The sequence below is a fragment of the Podarcis erhardii genome (assembly GCF_964252035.2).
Source record: "Podarcis erhardii genome assembly, chromosome: 9".
NCBI lineage: Eukaryota > Metazoa > Chordata > Lepidosauria > Squamata > Lacertidae > Podarcis > Podarcis erhardii.
Window position 1 is genome coordinate 32,656,948 of NC_138512.1, and position 23,592 is coordinate 32,680,539.

Consider the following 23,592-nt stretch of genomic DNA (forward strand, 5'->3'; position numbering starts at 1 on the left):
CACAATAAGTGTATTAACCAGTTCGTAGGTAGAACTCTGTTTCTTCTCAGTTCACCACATGAATTGCGTTGCTGTATATGTGCTAGATTTTTTTTTAAAAAAATGTTTTAAAAGGCTATGGGTCGTGTGCTCTTTTTGTTCAATGATCTAACAAAATAATATGTCATAAGAAGTCCTCTTTTAATATAAAAATGCCTGAAAACAGCAGATGCTACATTTTCACAAACAGGTTTTGTAAAGGTTCACTGGCCCTTTAATGCTGTGCTTCTGTTGTCATGGCAATGGAGATTTTCAAGTAGGTTGATCTGCTGTGCTTTGCTTTTTATATAAGCCTTTTATAGGCTCTCATTGTAAGTTCACTTTAGACAGCATCATTGCACTTCAAGGAGAATAGGAATTCTTCATTTTAGCTTTTATTTGTTTCTATTTGATGTCCATTAGGATTTGATGGTGGTTTCTTAAAAAAATTGGAGTGGGGCTGGGCTGGGAAATACATATTAGATCTTAATTTGTCAGGAACATAATTTGACAATGTTTACCCTAGGATAAAGAAAAACAGATCTAATTTTATGGCCATGTCTTTTTTAAAAAATCAAACTTTTAAATTCAAGCCAAAACAGTTAGAATTGAAAATCCCATCCTGACTGAAGAGCCACATTGATTGGGAACATCCATGCAGGTGTTTCATTTTTAAACCCACTTAATGTTTCATTATGCAGGACCTTGCTGTTTTGTAAAAAAACAACAAAAAAACAACAACAACAACTCACAACACTCTGTTTTATAGATTTAAACATATTACATACAGAATCACAGTATATGATTAATGGGTGGTGATCAAGTACAGTGGTACCTTGGGTAAAGAACTTAATTCATTCTAGAGGTCCGTTCTTAACCTGAAACTGTTCTTAACCTGAGGTACCACTTTAGCTAATGGGGCCTCCCGCTGCCATGGCATGATTTCTGTTCTCATCCTGAAGCAAAGTTCTTAACCTGAGGTACTATTTCTGGGTTAGCGGAGTCTGTAACCTGAAGCGTCTGTAACCCAAGGTACCTCTACTTATGAACTTAATTCATTCCGGAAGTCCATTCTTACCCTGAAACTGTTCTTAACTAGATGTGTGCTTTCACTAATGGGGCCTCTTGCTGCCGCTGCACCACTGGCACAAAATTTCCATTCTCATCCTGGGGCAAAGTTCTCAACTCAAGGTAACTCTTCTAGGTTAGCAGAGTTTGTAACCTGAAGCATTTGTAACCTGAGGTGTTTGTAACACATGACTGCAGTGTTTCAGTGGATGCAAATTTGGAAAGTAAAATTCTTTCCTTTTCTTCTTTAGATGCACAAAATTTAAGCTCTGTTTAAATGGTCATCAGAATGCACATAACGTGGAAATAGGACTCTGCATGCTTGTGGCCATTGGCTTTGCCTCATGTGCCTCTGGCATAATGTGTGAAAGAGCCTACTCACTCATAACCTGCATGTGAACAGGCCCCCTCCATGAGACCAGGAAACTTTTTGCATACGCTCTTTCAGAAGTTACAGCAAGTGTGTGTAAGTGTTTTGTCATCCAGTGTAATTCTGTTTCCCCTTCCCCACCACATACAGGCCAACATCTTAACAGTGCTTTTGTGTATTGATCTGTTGTAATTGTCACATGGTATAAAAGACACCAAACTGGCAATAATGAAAATGGCTGTAGTCACTCCATTCAACTGTGTAATTGCATAAAGTGTTGGACTTTGGAGACCTGGGTTTAAATGCTCCATTTCTACCAGAAACTCATTCTGTGAACTTGAGCAACTCTGTATACTACGGAGCTAAAGCCGTTCCCATAAAACTATCTGCCTATTTACATCAGGAAGGCAACTTCATTGTACTGTATTGTTTTCGACATTTGCTAGAAACATTTTTTTGTTTTGTTTCAGTAAGCCTAGGATGTAGGGTTGTTTTGAATGTTTGTTGGTTTTATCACTGTTTTATGAGTAATCTATTTTAAATAAACTGCTTGGACTTTAAAATAAATAAAAATAAATTATGTGCTTATAAATAGCACCTTGCACGTTCCTTTGGCTCAGGTCAAGTATCTAGCAACGTGGCACAGTATGATTGCAGATAAAATCTGCAAAATATCTACATATAAATGCAGCTTAAGAAATATCCATACCAATTCAACATTTGGAACTTGATCATTTGGGGAAGAGCATTTAGATTGTAGTGGGACCTCAGAAACTCACTTCAGTCAGGAGGTTTTGTGCTTCATTGTGCAGCAGCTGGAACCTTAGTCTTAAAAGGCAACTCAACATGCACTCCATTGATTTACTCTATTCTAGAGATAAAGCAGACTGCAAATCCGAAGGCCTTCACATTGATTTCTCAGCTATTTATGATGAGCATTTTTGGCTGCCCCTGCCTTATGGAGATCCAGGCTTGGTGGTGCACTCAGCAACATGGCAAGATTGTAAACCTGGGTTATCACTGCCAGATGTCCCTAGTCTATAATGCTAATTATTATTATGCCTATAATGCTAATTATTGCAGAAGGTAGGCTGTTTGGTTTCACTTTTGATTGCCCACAGGTATTTCTGCACCACCATTGTTTTCACCTTTTACTGGCAGTTGCATTTACAGTGCTGAGAAGATTTTCTTTATTATTATTTTTTGGACTTACTGATCCATACCCCTGAATGATGTTGTATGTATTCTGTTGTCTGGGTATTGTTGCATTATTTATTTATTTTTTAAAAAAAGCATGCTTCAAGCCAAGGGAAGTGAGACTGCATCTGCTTCCTCATATGTTCGTTTGAATAGAAAAAAATACATCAGTGCTGTCATTTGGACATTACGAAATAAATATTTGCCTATACAGGGTATGAATCTGTATGTACAAATTATATAACAGGGGAAGCAGCCTTCTTATCTGTGAAAAAGCATACTGGATGAAACCTTGCATTTTATGGGTTTCCGTACAACAGGGAAAGATAAACTACAAAGATAGGTAATCTCTGTGAAATTTCCTTGCATTGGTTCTTATTGTCTAGGTTTAGCTAAAGATTTATCACTTAAAGCTGTAGAAATAACACTGAGTGTGATACTTATCAGGGCAGACAAGGGTCATATGACGTTTGTTTCAACAGCTGTGGATAATGCCCTTAGGAACAAATTCTAGCCCATGTTGGCATAAACTTCATGTTCTCTAGCGGCAAGAAATAAGACACAGGACAACATTATTTATTACAACAATAATCTCTTGCTATTATATGGTTACACGGCGTCTTGCAAGCTATTAAAAGAAATATATGAATCAATGTGAGAATATCTCCAGGAGGAGGGAAATCATTATGGAAATATACTGAATAACTAATTTTAAACCCCCTACTTTTCAATCCCAGTTTCCAGATATTCACGAACCTTTTAAGATCTAAACTTCACCCAGTCCGGTGCAATCGTGAGATGATAAACATAGCCCCCTCTGCTTGTTCATCAACATGGGCATGTGATGATTGGAAGGTACATGCTGGTGCCATTAGTTCTGGAGAGTCTGAATCTTTTAAAGTTCTCCCCCCACTCTGAATTGATATTATTTTGCCCCAAATCTAGTTTTCTGCAAACCTAAGCATGAAGATTTCATCAGTCCGCAAATTAACTACCTTCACCCAGAGGGAGTACTTAATCTGACTATCAGCACAGTTACTGACAGTTGGGTGGTATATAGATGGATGAGATTCAGGGGATAGATTTTAAAGAGGTCTGTTCAATATTGTATTGATTTTGTGGCCAGCTTTGAATGTGAAAGGGAATAAAATGAATGGTTAGAACAGCAGCAGCTACTCTTTTAACCTCACCACCCCAACTTTTCTTTTGTTTTAATTAATTCCCCCCATTTTGTATTTCTCAAATTTTTCACAGTCACTTTAGTATATCATAGAATCATAGAATCATAGAGTTGGAAGAGACCACAAGGGCCATCGAGTCCAACCCCCTGCCAAGCAGGAAACACCATCAGAGCACTCCTGACATATGGTTGTCAAGCCTCCGCTTAAAGACCTCCAAAGAAGGAGACTCCACCACACACCTTGGCAGCAAATTCCACTGTTTAACAGCTCTTACTGTCAGGAAGTTCTTCCTAATGTTTAGGTGGAATCTTTTTTCTTGTAGTTTGGAACCATTGCTCCGTGTTCGCTTCTCTGGAGCAGCAGAAAACAACCTTTCTCCCTCCTCTATGTGACATCCTTTTATATATTTGAACATGGCTATCATATCACCCCTTAACCTCCTCTTCTGCAGGCTAAACATGCCCAGCTCCCTTAGCCGTTCTTCATAAGGCATCGTTTCCAGGCCTTTGACCATTTTGGTTGCCCTCCTCTGGACACGTTCCAGTTTGTCAGTGTCCTTCTTGAACTGTGGTGCCCAGAACTGGACACAGTACTCCAGGTGAGGTCTGACCAGAGCAGAATACAGTGGCACAATTACTTCCCTTGATCTAGATGCTATACTCCTATTGATGCAGCCCAGAAGTGCATTGGCTTTTTTAGCTGCCACGTCACACTGTTGGCTCATGTCAAGTTTATGTTACCAATGATGTATTTTGAATAATAGCCCCCAATATTCTGCACATTTGGAAATAAAGACCCAGACGTCGAATGTAAATTATGTTGTGCACCTCATTGGTGATGGTGGTGGAGATTGTGTAGCCCTTCAGATGCTTATGGGGCACCCTCTCTTCATCCCAGACCACTGTCCAGACTGGCTGGGGGTTGGGGGACTTAACCCAGAAAGCAAGATGTTTTCTTTGCAGAAAGACAGGGTTACATAGAGATACAGAACAACAGGGAAGAGAGCACCTTTGTCAGCTTATGATAGGTTCCGAAAAACTGCTTGAAGCAGTTCTTGTGCATGGGGAAACATTGACCCACCAGATGTTGTGGAGCCACATCTTGCATCATCCCTGCGTGTTGGCCATGCTTGCTGGGGCTGGTGGGAGTTCTAGATGTTCAGCAAAGACTCTCCTCCCTGAAAGAGAGGGGAGTGGTTGTGGGCGGGAGCCTGAGCACCGCCCAGCAGGGGGGCATTTGCCCCCTGCCTCCAGCTCACCTGGCTGGTGCTCACGCCCCCCTCCTGTGGCCATCCAACCAGGTGCCACGGAGGGGGCGTGTTCAGCAGCCTTTTGCTGCAGCACTAGCCTCTCCCTGGCCTCATTCCTCATTGTTGTCCCGTGGCGAGTCACTCCGCAAAGTTATTGATGCCTGTGGTTTATCTTCCCAGGATTATGTGGCACACTCATTCAGGATTGGCACCACCACAACATCTGCACGCTTGGGCCTGCCAGTGGATGAGATTAAGGAAATGGGCCAGTGGAATCCGACGCTTATAAAGGTTACATTCGTTAGAATGCGCCTTGCTCCTTTACCTCTACTTATCCGTAATTTTTTTTTTCTTTTCCTTTTTCTTCTCTTTTAACCTCGGATTGCCACCTGGAGTGCGAGTTTCCTGGTTTTCGTGACGAGGCATTGCTTATGCCATTGCTGAGAGGGAGAGTTGCCACGTTTGGCACTCCTGACACCCACCTGGAGTGCGAGTTTCCTGGTTTTCGTGACGAGGCATTGCTTATGCCATTGCTGAGAGGGAGAGTTGCCACGTTTGGCCCTCCTGACACCCACCTGGAGTGCGTGTTTCCTGGTTTTCGTCACGAGGCATTGCTTATGCCATTGCTGAGAGGGAGAGTTGCCACGTTTGGCCCTCCTGACACCCACCTGGAGTGCGTGTTTCCTGGTTTTCGTGACGAGGCATTGCTTATGCCATTGCTGAGAGGGAGAGTTGCCACGTTTGGCCCTCCTGACACCCACCTGGAGTGCGTGTTTCCTGGTTTTCGTCACGAGGCATTGCTTATGCCATTGCTAAGAGGGAGAGTTGCCACGTTTGGCCCTCCTGACACCCACCTGGAGTGCGTGTTTCCTGGTTTTCGTGACGAGGCATTGCTTATGCCATTGCTGAGAGGGAGAGTTGCCACGTTTGGCCCTCCTGACACCCACCTGGAGTGCGTGTTTCCTGGTTTTCGTCATGAGGCATTGCTTATGCCATTGCTGAGAGGGAGAGTTGCCACATTTGGCCCTCCTGACACCCACCTGGAGTGCGTGTTTCCTGGTTTTCGTCATGAGGCATTGCTTATGCCATTGCTGAGAGGGAGAGTTGCCACGTTTGGCCCTCCTGACACCCACCTGGAGTGCGTGTTTCCTGGTTTTCGTCACGAGGCATTGCTTATGCCATTGCTAAGAGGGAGAGTTGCCACGTTATCCTTCAATTAGGGGGAAATGACCTTGTTAACAGAAGAAGTGTGGACTTGTCGTGGCACATAAAGAGATTTGGATGAGGTGGCTGCCTTGTGTCCCGGAACAACGGTGTTCTGGTCCTCCTTCCTGAAGAGAATTGTGTGGCACGGTGTGCAGAACTGTATGGCCATTGAAAAATCCAGGAAACTCTTAAATCGTGCAATAGCCCGTTAGGTGCACTTTTTGTATGGCCGAGTCATTTATCATGACCGTATCCGGATCGGCGACCAAGCTTTATACCGGAATGACGGTGTCCACCTATCGAATCTGGGGAACGACATTTGGTTAGCTAGTGTCAGCAAAGCATCTGGGATTGGTTACAGCTTTGAGGGTATTGGCGGCGAGCCTTTCGGCTCGGGTGGTGGTTAGGCATTGGAATAATGTGTTGTGGTGTGTCGAAGTGCTAGGTGTGGCCATCGCCTATGCCTTCAATGTTTAGGGGTATTCCGTTAAAGGAATCTGGCGGTCGTGTATTCTGTCCGATGCCTGCTTGGCGGGAGGCCATGGCACGACCCTCGGTGACAGCAGGAGGTGAGCCTATAGTTGGATCAGGATCAACAGGCTCCACCTACTGGTGAATAAACCCACTTGTTTCGATCCAATGCCTAAGCCAATACCTTTTCATTGCTGTAATCAATAAAGTTGTGGCCTTTTCTAGCCCATTAACCTTATATCACGTCTCCTTGTGTCTTCATTTCACTTCGCGGGGTCGGGTCCTCGAACCACAACATCTTCATTCAGTCGCTCTGATCCCATGAAGGAGATCTGTATCTTGTATGCATGCATTACTAGGATGGCAAACTGTGGACATAAATGGGTTGGGGCATTGTGAGGGGCTTTTGTTGGAAGGGTATTGTTGCTGTTGATACTAATTTTTTGTATCTTTATTTTGGATTTATGTGGAAATTGTTCAAATTGGTTGTGTACTTTTTGAAATTTCATTTATTATTCATAACTGCTTTTAGGTTTGTAGTTATGTATTTTTTTATACATTGTAAGCCACCTTGAGCATAGTTTTAACTTTGGAAAGGTGGCATACAAATAAAAGGCTTGACTGATTGATATTTCTCTTTATATTGGCCCAGGTTTTCACTTTCTAGCCAGATGCTGCCAAGGCCCTTGTTTGCTTTATGCTCTAGATCAAGGGTGGGGACCCTCTGGCTTGTGAGCTGAATCCATCTGACCCACCTCTACCTCTCATCAACAGATGAAAAATCTGTGGATGTGTGTGAACACAAGGAATGTGTGGCCTTTGCAACACCCATATTGAGCACTGGCCCCAACCCATTTGGATTTGGTTCTACCAACCATTGGCATACAGCTTCCATCATGTTACAAGAGAATGTAGTGTTTGGTCTGGTTCCTAAACTCTGCTAGCTGTTGTTATGTCCTAGCAGTTGGCGGACAAGATCCCAGCTTTTCCTTGCCTGCTGACACCATAACAAAAAGTACCAAGTGGTTGGAGCTACTTCCCTATGAGGAAAAAGCTGCAACATCTGGGGCTTTTAACTCTAGATAAATAGCAAAGGGGGCATGATAGAACTGTATAAAATTACTCATGGTGTGGAGAAGGTGGGTGGAGAAACTTTTTCTCTGTCTGTCCTTGCAAGAACTTGTAATCCAATGAAGCTGAATGTTGGAGGATGTAAAATAGAAGGGGGGGAAAAGCATTTCTTCGGACAGCAGCTACTGTGGATTTTGTTCCCCAAAGATGCAGTGATGGCTTCTAACATGGATGGTTTAAAAAGATTAGACAAATTCATGGAGGATAAAGTTATCAATGGCTGCCAACCACAATGGCTTTGTTCTGACTCCCCTGTTTGGAGGCAGTATGCCTTTGAATACCCATTGCTGAGTATTGCAGGTGCAAAGAGTGCTGTTACACTCAGGTTCTGCTTGTGGGCTTGCCATAGGCCCATGAGGTGGGGTGAAGTGCCTGCCTCAGGTGGTAAAAGTGCAAGAGGCCATGCTTGGGCCACCCCACCACTTCTACTGCTGGCAGTGAAAGGGAGGCATTCTACTGCACAGTGGTGTCCACTCATCTCCCACCCTGAGGTGGAGAAGCCAAGTGGCAATGCTTAGAGAAATGGCCCAGCTCTCGCAGGGTTCATCAAAAGCTTGGGAGTTCTGGTAGCAGAAGTGGGTGTGGGTGAAAGTGGAGGGTGGGGCATTGTGGGGGGGGGCAGGAGGCCGCCCCTGGCAACAGGAATTTGGTTGGACACTGTAAACACAGGACCCTGGACATTTGGCCTGCTCTCCCTGTGATCTTAGCTTCTTGAAGAGCGAGAGCGTTCTGTTTATTTAGAACATATGATGAGTCCATGGCCATCCAATATGAGTTTAGGGACCAGGTGGGTACATGCCATATTTACCTTGCCGTCTGCCTGCTGGGAATCATTAAGAACCAGGAGCATGGGAGAAGGAGATCTTGCCCATGGGGCACACAAGGGGCAAGGACTGATAATGCATATAAAGGGCTAAACTCCTTGAAACAACTGGTCTGCATCCTGAGGATGCAATAACTGAAAGGGACCCAATGGTGCTCTGGACTCTTCTACAGGACTAGCCCTGAGGATATCTAATTTAGTGCAGATATGAGAAACTTTATCATCTAAGTGCCTGGCAAACTTGTCTCCAGTAGGTTCATCATTCCTCCTCCTAGCCAAATTTCAAAAGCCTCTTTGTCACCTGGAAGTGCTCTGCTGGATGGCTGCTAGATGGTGCAACAGAAGCAAAGGTTAGTTCTTATTCACTGGAGTCACTGCCATGTCATAGGTGCAGTAATCTGCTTTCACCTGTGTTCAGTTGGCTTTACCTTGAGATTTATGTAGCTTGCGCTCCAGCCTTATTGATTCATCACCTGCAGCTTTCAAGAGTGCCAGGAAGCCATGCAAGTTCTACAGTCTCAGACTTGGCAGCAATCATGTTCAAGAGGCCTTTCTGTTAGAATTGTATGTTAAGCATACTTTTGTTATGTATCCATATGTACATGCATATAATACTGATTTATATTTATGTAAACCTCTGGTAAGTGATAAGTATTAACTAGAGTTGTGCCATTATTCTTTTGCCAAGAACACTTTTGAGTGTGCTCTCAAGTGGCACTTTTCTCTTTCTTATCCCATCCCCATGATGGTTGTTCTAAGGATCGGCTGCTTTGCTTAAAAAAAAGGGGTGGGGTGGGGTGGGGTGGAAATCTTGTTTCTCTTTTACTATGTGAACCCACCCAGCCAGGGATTCCATTACAATATCCACATTCGGATCTACATTCTGATGCCCTTCCAAGAAGCATCAGGGTGATGCTTCCTTTTTGCCTGGCATAGCAAAACAGGGAGTGTCAGCTCAGTTGCCAAGGCAACGGAGATGAATCCTCTCTTCTCTGGAAAACTTTAATACTCCTTTGAGTGCTTCCTGGGGAAATAACACCTGCAAAGAGGGGATGCTGAAATGTTTTAATACTTGGTGCATCTTGACTTCAGTAGGAACAAAGGAGGTCTTTTATCCTGCATTTTCACAACTGGTTGGCTAAATTGTGTGGGGAGAGGAGGGTTCACCTTACATTGACCTCTAGAAGAGGATTTTGTAGCTATGTTGGCTTATCTGGAATGGCCCATCCCATGTCCCTAAACTAGTCACACAGGTGTTGTTACCACAAATCCTTCTTGGATTGTAGATACCAAATTTGATTTATTTAATAATGGCCAGTAAGTAGCATGCCTTTTGAATGCAGGCTTGTATTGCTTCCTACATTTATTTAGTGTGTCTAAGAAAGCTTTATTATAAATCTGAGCAAACATAGGCTTTTAACGTTATTAGTTTATCCAAGGATTAAGGGAAGTTCTATATTTGGGCTGCAGTGTTTCAGATGAAATTTAATGTAAACTGCTGGTGGCTAGGAAGAAGGAAAGATGTTACTGTTTTAAAATCTAAAATGCTACAGTTTATCATGGAATTGGTATTATACTGAAGTCAACAGTTTAGATAGCCCAAGATGCAAGGATATGCCATTTTTAACCAGCTATTTTCCGTGGTTGTAGGTCTCCACATGTACTAGGAGATTTTGCCATTTGAAAACTGTTCTGAAATCCATTTATGTGATTTGGTTTTGCAGATTAAGACGATCTTCTAATCACATTGTACTAAGAGATTTCTAATTTGAGTTTATAAAGGGAACAGAGCTTGGATACCTCCCAAAATGTACTATGGTAACAGAGTTGTAATTCTTGGCCTCTTTTCACAGTCAGTGCCTCCAAACTTATGAATGATGTTGCTGTTAGTTAGGTTATTGTAAACCATTTTGCTTCATTCAAAGATACTAAGGAACAAACACTTTTTTAAAAAAGTGTTACAGTTTCCTATGAATTATATTTATAAACTGTTCTTTTGGATTCTCTGATAATGTGGTCACTTTGAATTACAGCTTTTAGATCTCCCTCTTTCCAAACTTTAGATGAAGAAGAGAGTTTTGTACATTCCCATGCTGCATTTAGTTGCCCAGTTTTGCTGGCCTGGTAAATCATAGACAATGCTTTTCTGCAAATGCACTAATAGGGGGAGAAACAAATCATAATGACAAGTCAATGTCTGTTCCTGGATTACCCACTCATGGCTTGTTTGAGTGAAACAAAGCATGAACCTCGGTTCGGATGTATCATTTCGATAGGTTTCATGACTTATTTATTTCATGCACTAGCCCCAAGTGGGTGCAGTTGGCATATGCAAGGCGAGCGTTGGCTTACCATGATGTGCAGATCTGATCAGTGTGATTTTTCCTTAACTCAGTTCATCTGAGGCTCCATTTCATTCACAGATCTTAAAACCTTTTTGGTTTTCATTTTAGTGGAATGCTTTGTAAGGTTAAATCTCCTAATAATGAACAGTTGTCATTTTCATCAAATTTGGATATCTAGCTTTATTATGTACAATTTCAGCTGAAGTGCAAAGTGATAGGCCAGGATACAGACCTCAATAATATGCACACCCCTCCTTTTCGAGTGAATTAATTTACATTCTGAGAGAATGGAGCCAGTACTGCATTTCCGTGCATCTTTCATTTGTCATTAGCAGACCAGTTCACAGACAGAGATAAACTGTCCTTTCAGCAGTACCAGAATGTATAAAATAACTGGTGGTAAATTGCTATGAATACAGCTTGATTTTTACAACTTCTCTACAACTAAGGATTTGTAATCACAATCAGCTAATGTTGACTTTCAAAATTGTTTAACATTTATGGACTGTGTTGGTTTGTAAATCTTCTTAGCCCTCCTGGGAGCAGCTCAGGCAGAAGCCTTTTGTGCAGTGATCTTTATACCCTGTTGCCTTTAGCTTCCTCTTTTGTGCTCATTTTAAAATGTTTTCTTGTCCCCTGGTGAAAAGATGGGATGAATTCCATTTGGATGGATGAGCCAACAAGGAAGGGTAAGGCCAATAAAGAATTATATTCACAGTGCAACTGATGTGGTTTCTAGACTCAGACCCAAAGAGGAGAGAAATCTGTGCTGCCCCTGAACCTTTTGGGAGACAAAACACAAGAGACTTTGCAGTCTGTAGTGGACAGTTTAATAGGGTGGATCCTTATTGCCTCCAGTAGAGCAGAAAATGAGTGCAGCATATAAATGTATTGAACAGATTCCCTCTGTGATTTCTTGCACATAATTTGGAAATGATTCTGCATTTATTCTGGGAATACCAGTGCTTTAATTAGAAATATAAAATTTCTACTGTTTACGTCTACAGCAAAGGTACATCTTAGGGAAACCCAGATCTTAGTTTGGTTTTCTGAACCTAAAGACCAGTCTAAACACACTGGCTCTGGATTGACTGGATTAACTCCTCAGCTGTTGAATGCTTTTCTCTGTGAAGTTCGCACTGCTTAGCTCATGGTTGGTCTTCAAGAAGCAGGCAAGCTGCCCCTTTTCTAGTGAGAGTAGCTTTACTTTGTGCAGCACAGGAATTAAGATTGCTGGAAGAAATAGCAACAACCTCAGATATGCAGATGACACAACTTTGGTGGCAGAAAGTGAGGAGGAATTACCAGGTGGAGAAATCGAAGTTGGAAACAGAGCTGTTAGAACCTAAGACTAAGGTACTTTCAAGAATGTATAACTTGCTGTTGAAATGGAATACACAAGACGAAATGGTTAAATCGGCTATGATAAAATGGGCACAGGATATTGGGCATAACATTATGTTTGAGGACTGGGAAAGGTTGTGGACCACTGGGCTGAACTTTACTGCATGTAATGCTTTAAAGGAAAATGTAATGAAAATGATATACAGATGGTACATGACCCCAGTTAAACTTGCCAAAATATACCATTTGTCTGATAATAAATGTTGGAAATGTAAAGAAAATGAAGGAACATTCTTTCACCTCTGGTGGACCTGCCCTAAAGTGAAGGTCTTCTGGGAAATGATATATAATGAGCTGAAAAAGGTATTTAAGTATACCTTCACTAAGAAACCAGAGGCCTTCCTTCTGGGTATTGTCGGCCAGAAGGTGTTAAAGAAGGATAGAACATTCTTTATGTATGCAACAACGGCAGCAAGGATACTCATCGCTAAGAACTGGAAAACTCAAGATCTACCCACACTGGAAGAATGGCAGATGCAGCTGATGGACTATATGCAACTGGCGGAGATGACTGGCAGAATTCGAGACCTGGGAGAAGAAAGGATTGAAGAAGATTGGAAGAAATTTAAGATTTATCTACAAAAATATTGTGATTTAGAGGAATGTTAATAAGGATGCTTGGTTATAAATAATTGGCCATCACTAAATTGGATCGGAAATTGACGATAAATGAGATTAAGAGAAACAAAAATTTGTTGGAGAATTGTTACACTATATTGAATTGAGTGGTTATAAATTTGCAAATAAGATGATAATTTGCTTGAAAAAATTTATTAACGATGTAAGTGGGAGCGGGAGACGTGAGGAAGTCCAAAGAAGTTATGAAATTTTGTTAAAACAAAGCAATGCTGTTTATTATCTTTGTATTTCTTTTATAAAAAACCCTAATAAATATTTTATAAAAAAAAAAAAGAAAGTGAGGAGGAATTAAAGAACCTCTTAATGCGGGTGAAAGAGGAAAGTGCAAAATATGGTCTGAAGCTCAACATAAAAAGGAACAGATAGGTAGCCGTGTTGGTCTGCCATAGTCAAAACAAAACAAATTCCTTCCAGTAGCACCTTAAAGACCAACTAAGTCAGTTCTTGGTATGAGCTTTCGTGTGCATGCACACTTCTTCAGATACACAGTGTATCTGAAGAAGTGTGCATGCACACGAAAGCTCATACCAAGAACTGACTTAGTTGGTCTTTAAGGTGCTACTGGAAGGAATTTGTTTTGTTATAAAAAAGGAAGATCATGGCCACTGGTCCCATCACCTCCTGGCAAATAGAAAGGGAAGAAATGGAGGCAGTGAGAGGTTTTACTTTCTTGGGCTCCATGATCACTGCACATGGTGACAGCAGTCACAAAATTAAAAGGCGCCTGCTTCTTGGGAGAAAAGTGATGACAGACCTAGACAGCATCTTAAAAAGCAGAGACATCACCTTGCCAACAAAGGTCTGTATAGTTTTCCCAGTAGTGATGTATGGAAGTGAGAGCTGGACCATAAAGAAGGCTGATCGCCAAAGAATTGATGCTTTTGAATTTTGGTGCTGGAGGAGACTCTTGAGAGTCCCATGGTCTGCAAGAAGATCAAACCTATCCATTCTTAAGGAAATCAGCCTTGAGTGCTCACTGGAAGGACAGATCGTGAAGTTGAGGCTCCAATACTTTGGCCACCTCATGAGAAGAGAAACTCCCTGGAAAAGACCCTGATGTTGGGAAAGGTTGAGGGCACAAGGAGAAGGGGACGACAGAGGATGAGATGGTTGGACAGTGTTCTCGAAGCTACCAACATGAGTCTGACCAAACTGCGGGAGGCAGTGGAAGACAGGAGTGCCTGGCATGCTCTGGTCCATGGGGTCACAAGGAGTAGGACACGACTAAATGACTAAACCACAACAAAATTCAGCAATGGAGAAGTAACAGAGTCTTAATCTGTTACTTTTTAAAAAAGCTGTATGTGGCATCGGCTTTTTTCTTTGAACTGTTTTTTAGATTTTGTGTTGTTTTATTATTTGAAAACACCTTGTGGGTATAGTAGAGCAAAACAGTTGAGTAGAGGAAGGAGAATGCAAGTCATTTCACATGAGAAGTCAGTTGACTGTGGAGCTTTAGTAAACGGCAGCAATTTTGGACATTGTATTATGGTGACCATGGAGAGAGGAGATGGGCAGTTCCACTAGGCTTAATAAGTGATAACTTTTTTTGTCATTCAAACAATCCAACAACCCTTGCAACTCCTGGAAATGAGCTTTGGCTCTTTTTGTTCCTGTATGCCAAAATGAAAATAATGCCATCAGATTTAAACGGGAGCATAGATTTATATATGTCTTTGAAGGTTTACTTATGGTGAAGTAATAAAAAGTAAAAGTAAAAAGTAAAAGTATCTGAAGAAGTGTGCATGCACACAAAAGCTCATACCAATAACTAACTTAGTTGGTCTCTAAGGTGCTACTGGAAGGAATTTTTTATTTTACTTTATTTTATTTTTAATAAAAAGTAATGAAAGGATCATGAACTCCCCCTTCATGACAAAGAAGGTAAAACTAGTTTGACTTGTTACACAAACTTTAGTCAGAATGTTAGTATGTACAAACAGAATTAGCACATGATAGCAAGTTCTTTCCACTCTGATTGCAGATTACTGTGTCAGTGTGTCAATTCCGTGACACTGTTTCATCAAGCCTGCTAACATGGCTGATTGCTCTGCACACTATCTGGCTGGGATCAGTGCTTGGATAAAGATGAAATGGTTGCAGCTCAGTTCAGAAAAGAATTAGGCTATATTGGAAAGTTCAGTGAACTAAATAATTGAACATTGAATGGGCCAAGTTTTTCAGCATCTCCATCCCCCTCTTGTCTCTAAATAGGAGCTTGTCTAACTTTTGTTACTGTTATCAGCTTAGCCAGAGCACTGAGATTTTCTTAGGTGATGCATTTCAGATGTTTCTGAATTGAGGTTAAACACCCACTACCCGAATGATGTTGCATTTTATTTACAGCTATGCAGCAGTCTAATACGTAGATAGGAGTCAACTCCTGGGGGCTGAGGTTCCTTCGCCACCCCTAAAATATTTGAAGGGGCTGCCCTCCCCAGTTAATGGGTGTTGTCATTCCAATGGTGTATGTGTGTGCCATGTCATGTGATTGATTATGTGGGGCAGGGCTTACCTGGGCCCCCAATATTTTATTCAAGTTGGCACCCCAGGTCTAATATATGTGGAGTTAATAGTTTCCAGATGTCTTGTCTCACCTGATGCATAATGTAATTGATACATAGACTCCCAACACATATGGTTGGGAAACCCGCTCCCCGTCCTTTCATACTTCATAAATATGAAAGACTTGGTAGGAAAGGGACATGGAACAGTCTCTCCCCCCCCCACCCCCCGTCTCTTTTTTGAAACCATAATTTCCAATGGGTGTTGCAGTGAGTAGGCAACGGCAACATTTTTCTTTCTTCTGTCCTCTTAAATGGGCAGAAGCAGGAAGTCAGGTGCAACCAGGTTCCTTTGCATCCTGTGCTGCACCCTGACGATATTGTTTTACCAGTCTCTGTCTGGATATACTGTATTTTAGTTGCCAAATCACTTGTGTCAGCACCTGCAGTGGTGCATCATTTCTTAGTACTGGAAGTCACAGCACTGTGATTTTACCAAACAGGAAGACGCATGCACTCACTTGAATTATACCAAGTTCTTTTGTAGCACTACAGTTTCCATACTTCCAGTTCAGCATTCTTCTTTTATCTAGTGTTGGCGGTTTCCAGAGCTGGGCAGCCTCTTCAGATCATGCGCACTGCTGTAATACACTTGAAATGTGGTTGTGTAATTTCAGACCTTGGCCGGATTGACAGGTGGTGTAAAGTTGGTAGTTCCGAAAGTCTTTGAAATTGCCCTTGCAAACCTTAGGCTGCTCAGAGTAGCATTTGAACTGGAAATAGAAATCATTTGATTTGTTGTAAGTTGCAGCACTGACAGTAAACATGACAGACAGGTTAACATCTCTCCAAACCACATTCTCACACACCGGCTATTGCTTCTTCTTTTTGGTCTTTTTAGTGCTTCATCAGCAACACTGTCATTTTCTGTAAGTCCACATGAAAATATGCAGATGAAAAACTATCTGCTGCTCTTGCCTCCCACTCCTCATCAATTTACACTGCATACGACTGTTTACTTTTAAAAAAAAACATAAAGCACTTCGCATTGAGTTTAATTAATAATTAACATAATAATGGTTAATAAACACAGTTATTAAAGGCAGTGATAGTCCAAGACCACATGAAGTAGGATAGTGGGGTAGAAAAGCTGGGGCGGGGGGGGGGGGGAATCCCACCTGGCAACCAATGTGTCCCTTTGGTTTCAGATAGTACATGGGTAGATGAGTCTAAAAAGCCCAGGTCACAAATTTTCACAGCTCTCTAGTGGCTATGGTGGATCATTTACCAGGAGTAATGTATTTAGCAATAACTCTGGAAGTGTATCCTTAATTCCAACCAAACTAAGCCTCCCTCATAGGGCTTTTTAGACTCACCTAGCCATGTACCCATGTATAAGGGACATGGGTGGCGCTGTGGTCTAAACCACAGAGCCTAGGGCTTGCCGATCAGAAGGTCAGTGGTTCTAATCCCTGCGATGGGGTGAGCTCCCATTGCTCAGTCCCTGCTCCTGCCAACCTAGCAGTTCGAAAGCACCTCAAAGTGCAAGTAGATAAATAGGTACCACTCTGGCAGTAAACGGCGTTTCTGTGCACTGCTCTGGTTTGCCAGAAGCAGCTTAGTCATGCTGGCCACATGACCCGGAAGCTGTACGCTGGCTCCCTTGGCCAATAAAGTGAGATGAGCGCCGCAACCCCAGAGTCGGCCACGACTGGACCTTATGGTCAGGGGTCCCTTTACCTTTAACCATGTACTATCTGAAATCAAAGGGGCACATTGATTGCCAGATGTGAAATATATTGACACTATTTTCAGCTCTCCGACTCCACTCGGACTTCAACTTAGGTCTCCTAGCTCAGTGTCCAACTCTTTATCAGTTGAGCAATGCTAGAACCTGTATTGGGACCTTTTTACCATGCACATCAAGATTGCTAGCTGGACTGTGTAGCTCGCTTGCTCAAATATTTGGTGAATGAGCAAGCAGATTCTTTATTTAAACCTTAAAATGTTTTTAAGATTAAAAGAAATATCAAAAGTAAAAAATGCTTACACACTCATGTGGATTTTCGAACGATTAGTGAAGAATTAAAAAGTTCAGTCCTATAAGTGGGTTATGAGAGTGAGTCATCTTCATGGTTGATTTAATGACTATTACCCAGGGAAAACTGATACGTATGTAGCTGCATATCTGTTTCTCTTGAGTAATAGCCACTAATGAACCATAGTGCGTGTTGGTTTACTCTTGAGCCCGTTATGCCTACGAAAAGCAGGTGTACGGTTGTATGCTCATAGATTCCATGGTTTTTTCACTGCCAAAGCAGAAGTAAAGCAGAAGAGAATTTCAGAATCATCCCACATATCTTTTGAAGTATTTTATACAGCTAATTGGGACGCGGGTGGCACTGTGGTCTAAACCACTGAGCCTAGGGCTTGCCAATCAGAAGGTCGGCAGTTCAAATCTCTTTGACGGGGTGAGTTCCCGTTGCTCGGTCCCACCTCCTGCCAACTTAGCAGTTCAAAAGCATGTCAAAGTGCAAGTAGATAAATAGGTACTGCTCCGGTGGGAAGGTAAATGGCATTTCTGTGTGCTGCTCTGGTTTTGCCAGAAGCGGCTTAGTCATACTGGCCACATGACCCGGAAAAATTGTCTGCGGACAAACGTCGGCTCCCTCGGCCAGTAAAGCGAGATGAGCGCCGCAACCCCAGAGTTGTCTGTGACTGGACTTAACTGTCAGGGGTCCTTTACCTTTACCTTTTTATACAGCTAACGATTGTACAGGCAGCCCCCCATTTACACCTGTTCAGTATGCATGACCGCGTATATATGCATCACACTGAACCTGGAAGTGACCCAGAAACATCACAAAGACACCACTGAAATGTCACTGAAAGGGTACAGTGGGGCTGGAGTGGGGTGGAATGAGGGCAGAATTGGGTGTTCACAGGCTTTTCCAATGGGTTTCAAATGGGGGGGCTGCCTGTATCCTGGGTTAGTGGTGTCCATGGCTGGTGTTAAGACTAAGTAAACTAGATGGCCTACTTGCCCTAAATTAGGGGATCAGGAGTCCAAACTTTGGAGTATTATGTGCAGAATACAGGTTCTAGATGGCTCAATAGCTCATAGCTACTGTTCAGGAGATTCAGACAGAATAGGAATGGAACATGTAAAGACCATTCCTTTACTTCACAGAGTAGTTTGTCTGTGTGCTTTCTGTTTGCAGGGCTTTTTATTTGCAACAGATTCCAGCTCATGCAGAATACATTTAGAAACTCATTGGATGATTGGTTCTGTTTGGTTTCCACATGATATGTGAAGTCACAGGATGCCATCCAACTAAGTCATATTCAGTGTAGACCCATTGCAAGCAATGGACAAGTTACTGGTGGTCATTTATTTCAGTGAGTTCACTTTGAGCGTAAGTCACTTTATTGACTTGGGTTGAAATTCTAAAGGTGTTAACAAAAGGGTGAACCCCATTCAATACAATGGAACTTACTTCGGAGTAAACATTAATAGGACAACATGGTTAGGAAACATTTTTTACATGATAAGCAAGGCAGAGACATTCATGCCACATGTTTCCCTCACTGTGGCCCCATGGTGGCGCATGATTGTGCCTTTTTGGGTGGCTTCTTCAGCTATTTATAGTGCAAAGGGTTCTGCTGCATCATGAATAATCGTTGGTTCTGCCATTCTGCAGGTTAACAGTGATTTGGAGGCAGATGGCAATGCTTGTACATTGGTTTGTAAAAAGCTAAAATCAGTTACTTGTTTAGTATTGAATTTAATGTTGATATTGTGGTGGGCATCCACATAATTTATTTATTTATTTCTGGAGGAAGGGAGGAATGTTAAACACTGAAATGGTAAGCTGGTTAGTTTATCACCACACAAAAGGCAGAATTAGTACATGCACATTTTGCTTCTTAACTCAGGTTCTAAAAAACTAGAAACTTACTTTAAAAAAAGAAAAGAAAAGCTATGGATATGAACCCATTGTTCATCCAAGGGGGGGGGCGAGTACTGCCCCCTCCTCCTGTGGACACCCATGGCTTATATTCGCTAAAGCACCTAGATAGGTGGATGCTTCTTGCTGTACTACTATGGCAGTCCACTGAAGCTATAATCAATTTTCCCTAGGACAGAGTAAATAAGGCAATAGAGTAAGATGCTGCCTGTTCTCTGTGTCAGATTTAATACCTTATGTATATTTGTTAAATGTTCTTCATAACAAAACATTATTGCTCTCTGATGATAGAATTGGAGAAACAGAAACAGGAAGGTTTCATAAAATACGGATTTAGAGTTTTTTCCTTTGACACCCATGCAGTGTTGGAACTCCAAATTTATTCTGTGCCACCCAATGATGTAAGGCACAGGAATGCAATTTCACCTCTAGACTGCAGTATTCAATCAAGCTGGTATTCAAAATCAGATTGCAGATCTCCCCAAACAAGCAGGTGTCTTCATGATGTACTTAACCTCTGCATTCCCTAACCAGTCCACAACACAACAGATTTGTTTCCCCCTTTCAGCATCCCCTTTTTGTTGTTGTTGCATGGGGTGGTGTAACACACAGCTAATATTATGTCTCCGTGTATTGGATAAGAGATTTGAAGGAATTAAATATTTTTAATGTATTTATGTGTTAGCTTTGCATTGAAATAATCCACAAGTACCATTTTAATTCCAAAAACTGTATTCGTCTTTTCACATTTTGGTCCTTTTTTGATCCAGCTGGTAAATTTGTAATATATTCAGAGAGCAGATTTGGTGAAAACTGAAATGTTAGATTTCATAGATACCTTTGTGTTCTCTTGTATATGTGTGTGTATGTGCACTCACACATAAAGCTGCAAGATTCCTATCACTGTTTCTGAACTGAATTGTGATTATGTGTTTAGAAATCCTTTTAAGCCAAATACATGGTAGTGTATGTGAGGGAGAAGTAAGTATCGCAGTATTGCAGCATCCACAGCTACAGGCATCTGGGCTTTCCCACTTTGGTAGCAAATAGGGGGAATTATAGGTTCGTGGTCTGCTTCATGTTAGGAAGACACCCCTCCATCTGTTCTCAGTGCAGCCTGTTTCCAATTTAAAGCACAGATTTCAATGCAAACATCAATTTCTCTCCCCCCCTGTTTTATATGCAAAGTGAGCCTTACGAATCACAGTGACACTGCTACTGGGACCCCAACCAAAATCCCCCCCAAAAAAATTCACAGGCTTTTCATTTGAATACCTGCTTACAGTGGTATACAATGGACAGCTTTGAGAAGAAAAATTAATAATCTTCACGGGAGAGTAATTTGAATGAAATTACACTTGACAGCCTGTCTCCAAGCAAGGAAGGAGAGTGAGGGGAGCCTTAGCTAAGCTCCGAAGACCTGCATAAGCCAGTGCTGTTGGAGCTTCCCGGGAAAAATAAATCTACAGTTTTCCCTATATTTGAGGGAGGCTTTTGATTAAACCTGTGCAGCAGTATCTAGTGAAGAAAGGTAGCCATGGAAGAAAATATGGAAGAGGGACAGACACAAAAAGGTATTGTGATAAACTAGTTGCTTGGGTGTTTGTGTGTGTGAGAGTCGGATGTTGTCTTTCTGTTCTCTCTATCTCTGCATGGTAATTAAAATTCTTGTGTAGATGGTTGGAAAGATCCCCCCCTTCCATTTTTAAAAGCCATTTTTGTTGTTGCGACAAGATAGGTGGTAAAGATTTTTTCCAAATAATTCACAGATATTTCACGCGTAAGGAATGCACAGTGCAGCCCTATATGTAAAATACTAACACTGCCAGCATTTAATGTTAACTGCTTCCCAGACCAGTCTTTGTTAACCTTCATTTATTTCGTGTTTTCACGGTTGTCTAGCTGGGTCAAGGGAGCCCAGTGTGAACTATGAGAGAGCCACTCACACACATTTGCAGCTAATTGTATTTAGAAATCTAACAAAGTGACCATTATTTACACCTTTGAATGGGTTTCCAGTCTGAACAAAGACTCTGCGTATATTTTGTAAATTTCGGATAGTGCTGCCTATATTTCCCTCCCTTTTCTTTTGCTATCTGTTGGAAGACCTCTGTTTTGTGATGTATAGTGAGAAAAATGGTTGTAAATGTGAAAGATTGCAGGTTGACGTTTCTTTTATTTCTGATTATGTATAGTGCATCTTCTTTTGTTTCTGAATAAAACAGAGCTGTGTATTTGTCTTATTTTATGTATAATCTCTTGTGCACATTGCATGTTGTTGCAGACTTCAGTATGTGCCACCTTTCTAAATGGACACACTATTCTTATTGCCAGGTGATAGTTCTGCATTTTCCCACTGTTTAGAGCCTCTTTCCCCCACCATCTCATCCTTAGTCCTGGGCTGTTACATCAGTGTTTTTTATGTTGCTCTGAGCATTCTGGAATTACTTAGGCACATCAGAGGATACTTGTTATAACCAGTGGAATAATAATGCAAACACATCTAATCCCACTGTACTTTACAGGCATAACAAATCTTAAAATAGTTTTTCCATAGCTGAAGATGGTTCTGGGAGCTGATTACAATGGTTTTTTGTTTTGTTTTGTTTTTTGTTTACGAATTCCATGCAAACAAATAATATCTCAGTTGTTCCATGTTCCAGTTCTCTGGTCTGTGTTCCATCTGCCTTGCTACATGTAGATGTCATGCTTTTCTCATTAGAACTGACCCACTTAGACTGTGTACAGCCTTCCAGTGTTTACTAACTCTCCAGACAGTTAATTGCAATGGATGTGTGTGCAAAGATGCTTATTTCTATCAGTAATATCTCGTATGAATTCATATGTTTTTCTAAATCACAGTATGCTTTTGAAAGCTACTACAGATGCTAAATGTAGATGCATATGTGGTTGCTTACTCTTTAAGCTTAAGCAGTGTAATCATCTGCATATGAAGTACGTTAATGAAAAATCAGAAGCACAGCATGAAAAAACGTATTAACATTTGTGTGTGCATGTGTGGGCACAATAAATGCCATTTTCTGAGGCAATTGTTTTGTGGTCATTGCTTGCATATGAAGTCCTCCTATGGAAAGTATTTTTCACGTAAGTGGTCAACTAACATATGGTTATTGTTCTTGAGAGAGAAAAAATCAGTGAAAAAGGTTCCACCTAAACTTATGGAAAGCCTAGGCAAGCAGTAGAAACCAGAACTGGGAACATCTCCATAAAACATAACAACACCTGAAGATGTTTATAATTAACAAGATATGTATCGGTTAATGGATTCTTTTAACAGGTTGGCATAGACAAGGCTGTGTCTTTATTCCAATGACAGCCATTTGAAATAGCCAGTGGGCACTCAAAATGCTGTAATTAATAGTGTGATTGTCACATCTAACATGTTTTCCATGCACAATATGCCATGTGTGAGAGAAGCCTTTTCTCTCTAGCAGAGCTCAGCTGTGATCACAAACACTGACAGGTTACATTTCATTTCATTCTATCTGGAAGGCAGAATAAAATGGTCATTACTCTGGCTGTTGTTTGGGGAGCAAGGCAGGGGAACTCTTTGTCCAGTCCTTATAATTTTTTGCTTGACCAGCAGTCAGAATCCCGAGGAAGGAGATGAAGATTGTGGTCAGAATTGGGAAGATGTTTATATGGCAGTCAAATACAGGCTACATTCCTCTGGTCTCTACATATCATTTAAGGGCTATTCCTTTGCCTTGAAAGAGGCAATAGCATTGTACCCTTGCTCAATAGCTGTTTTGGTATAGCAGTATGTGCATGTTTGTGTCTACATTCCTGATCTTGCATGATATACCTCTTGTGGTTTGACTAGTGAGTTATATGTTGCTTTTCCTAAGAAAGCGCTCCATGATGTTAATTCGTGATGGAATCACACAAGTGTCTCTTTTATATATATAAAAATGCTGCCATCTTGACTGGAATTGTTTGTTTCTTCACTGTCCCTCTTCCTCTTTCCCAAAAATCGATAGAAGCATACATTGTGTCA

General features: G+C 41.5%; 1 protein-coding gene across 3 annotated transcripts in view; it reads left to right on the forward strand.

Moving 5' to 3' along the window:
• GPM6A (glycoprotein M6A) overlaps positions 1 to 23,592 on the forward strand; it is a 180,067-nt gene that overhangs the window by 46,038 nt on the left and 110,437 nt on the right. The window contains exon 1 of one of the 3 annotated variants that reach the window (XM_081875478.1): positions 20,659 to 21,148. The exons of 1 other annotated variant lie outside the window; for it this stretch is intronic. In XM_081875478.1, the coding sequence (XP_081731604.1) occupies positions 21,112 to 21,148 (37 nt within the window). In that variant the 5' untranslated portion in view covers positions 20,659 to 21,111. Of the gene's footprint in view, positions 1 to 20,658; positions 21,149 to 23,592 lie in introns of those variants that run through there. One more of the 3 variants, XM_081875479.1, reaches the window with a different exon arrangement.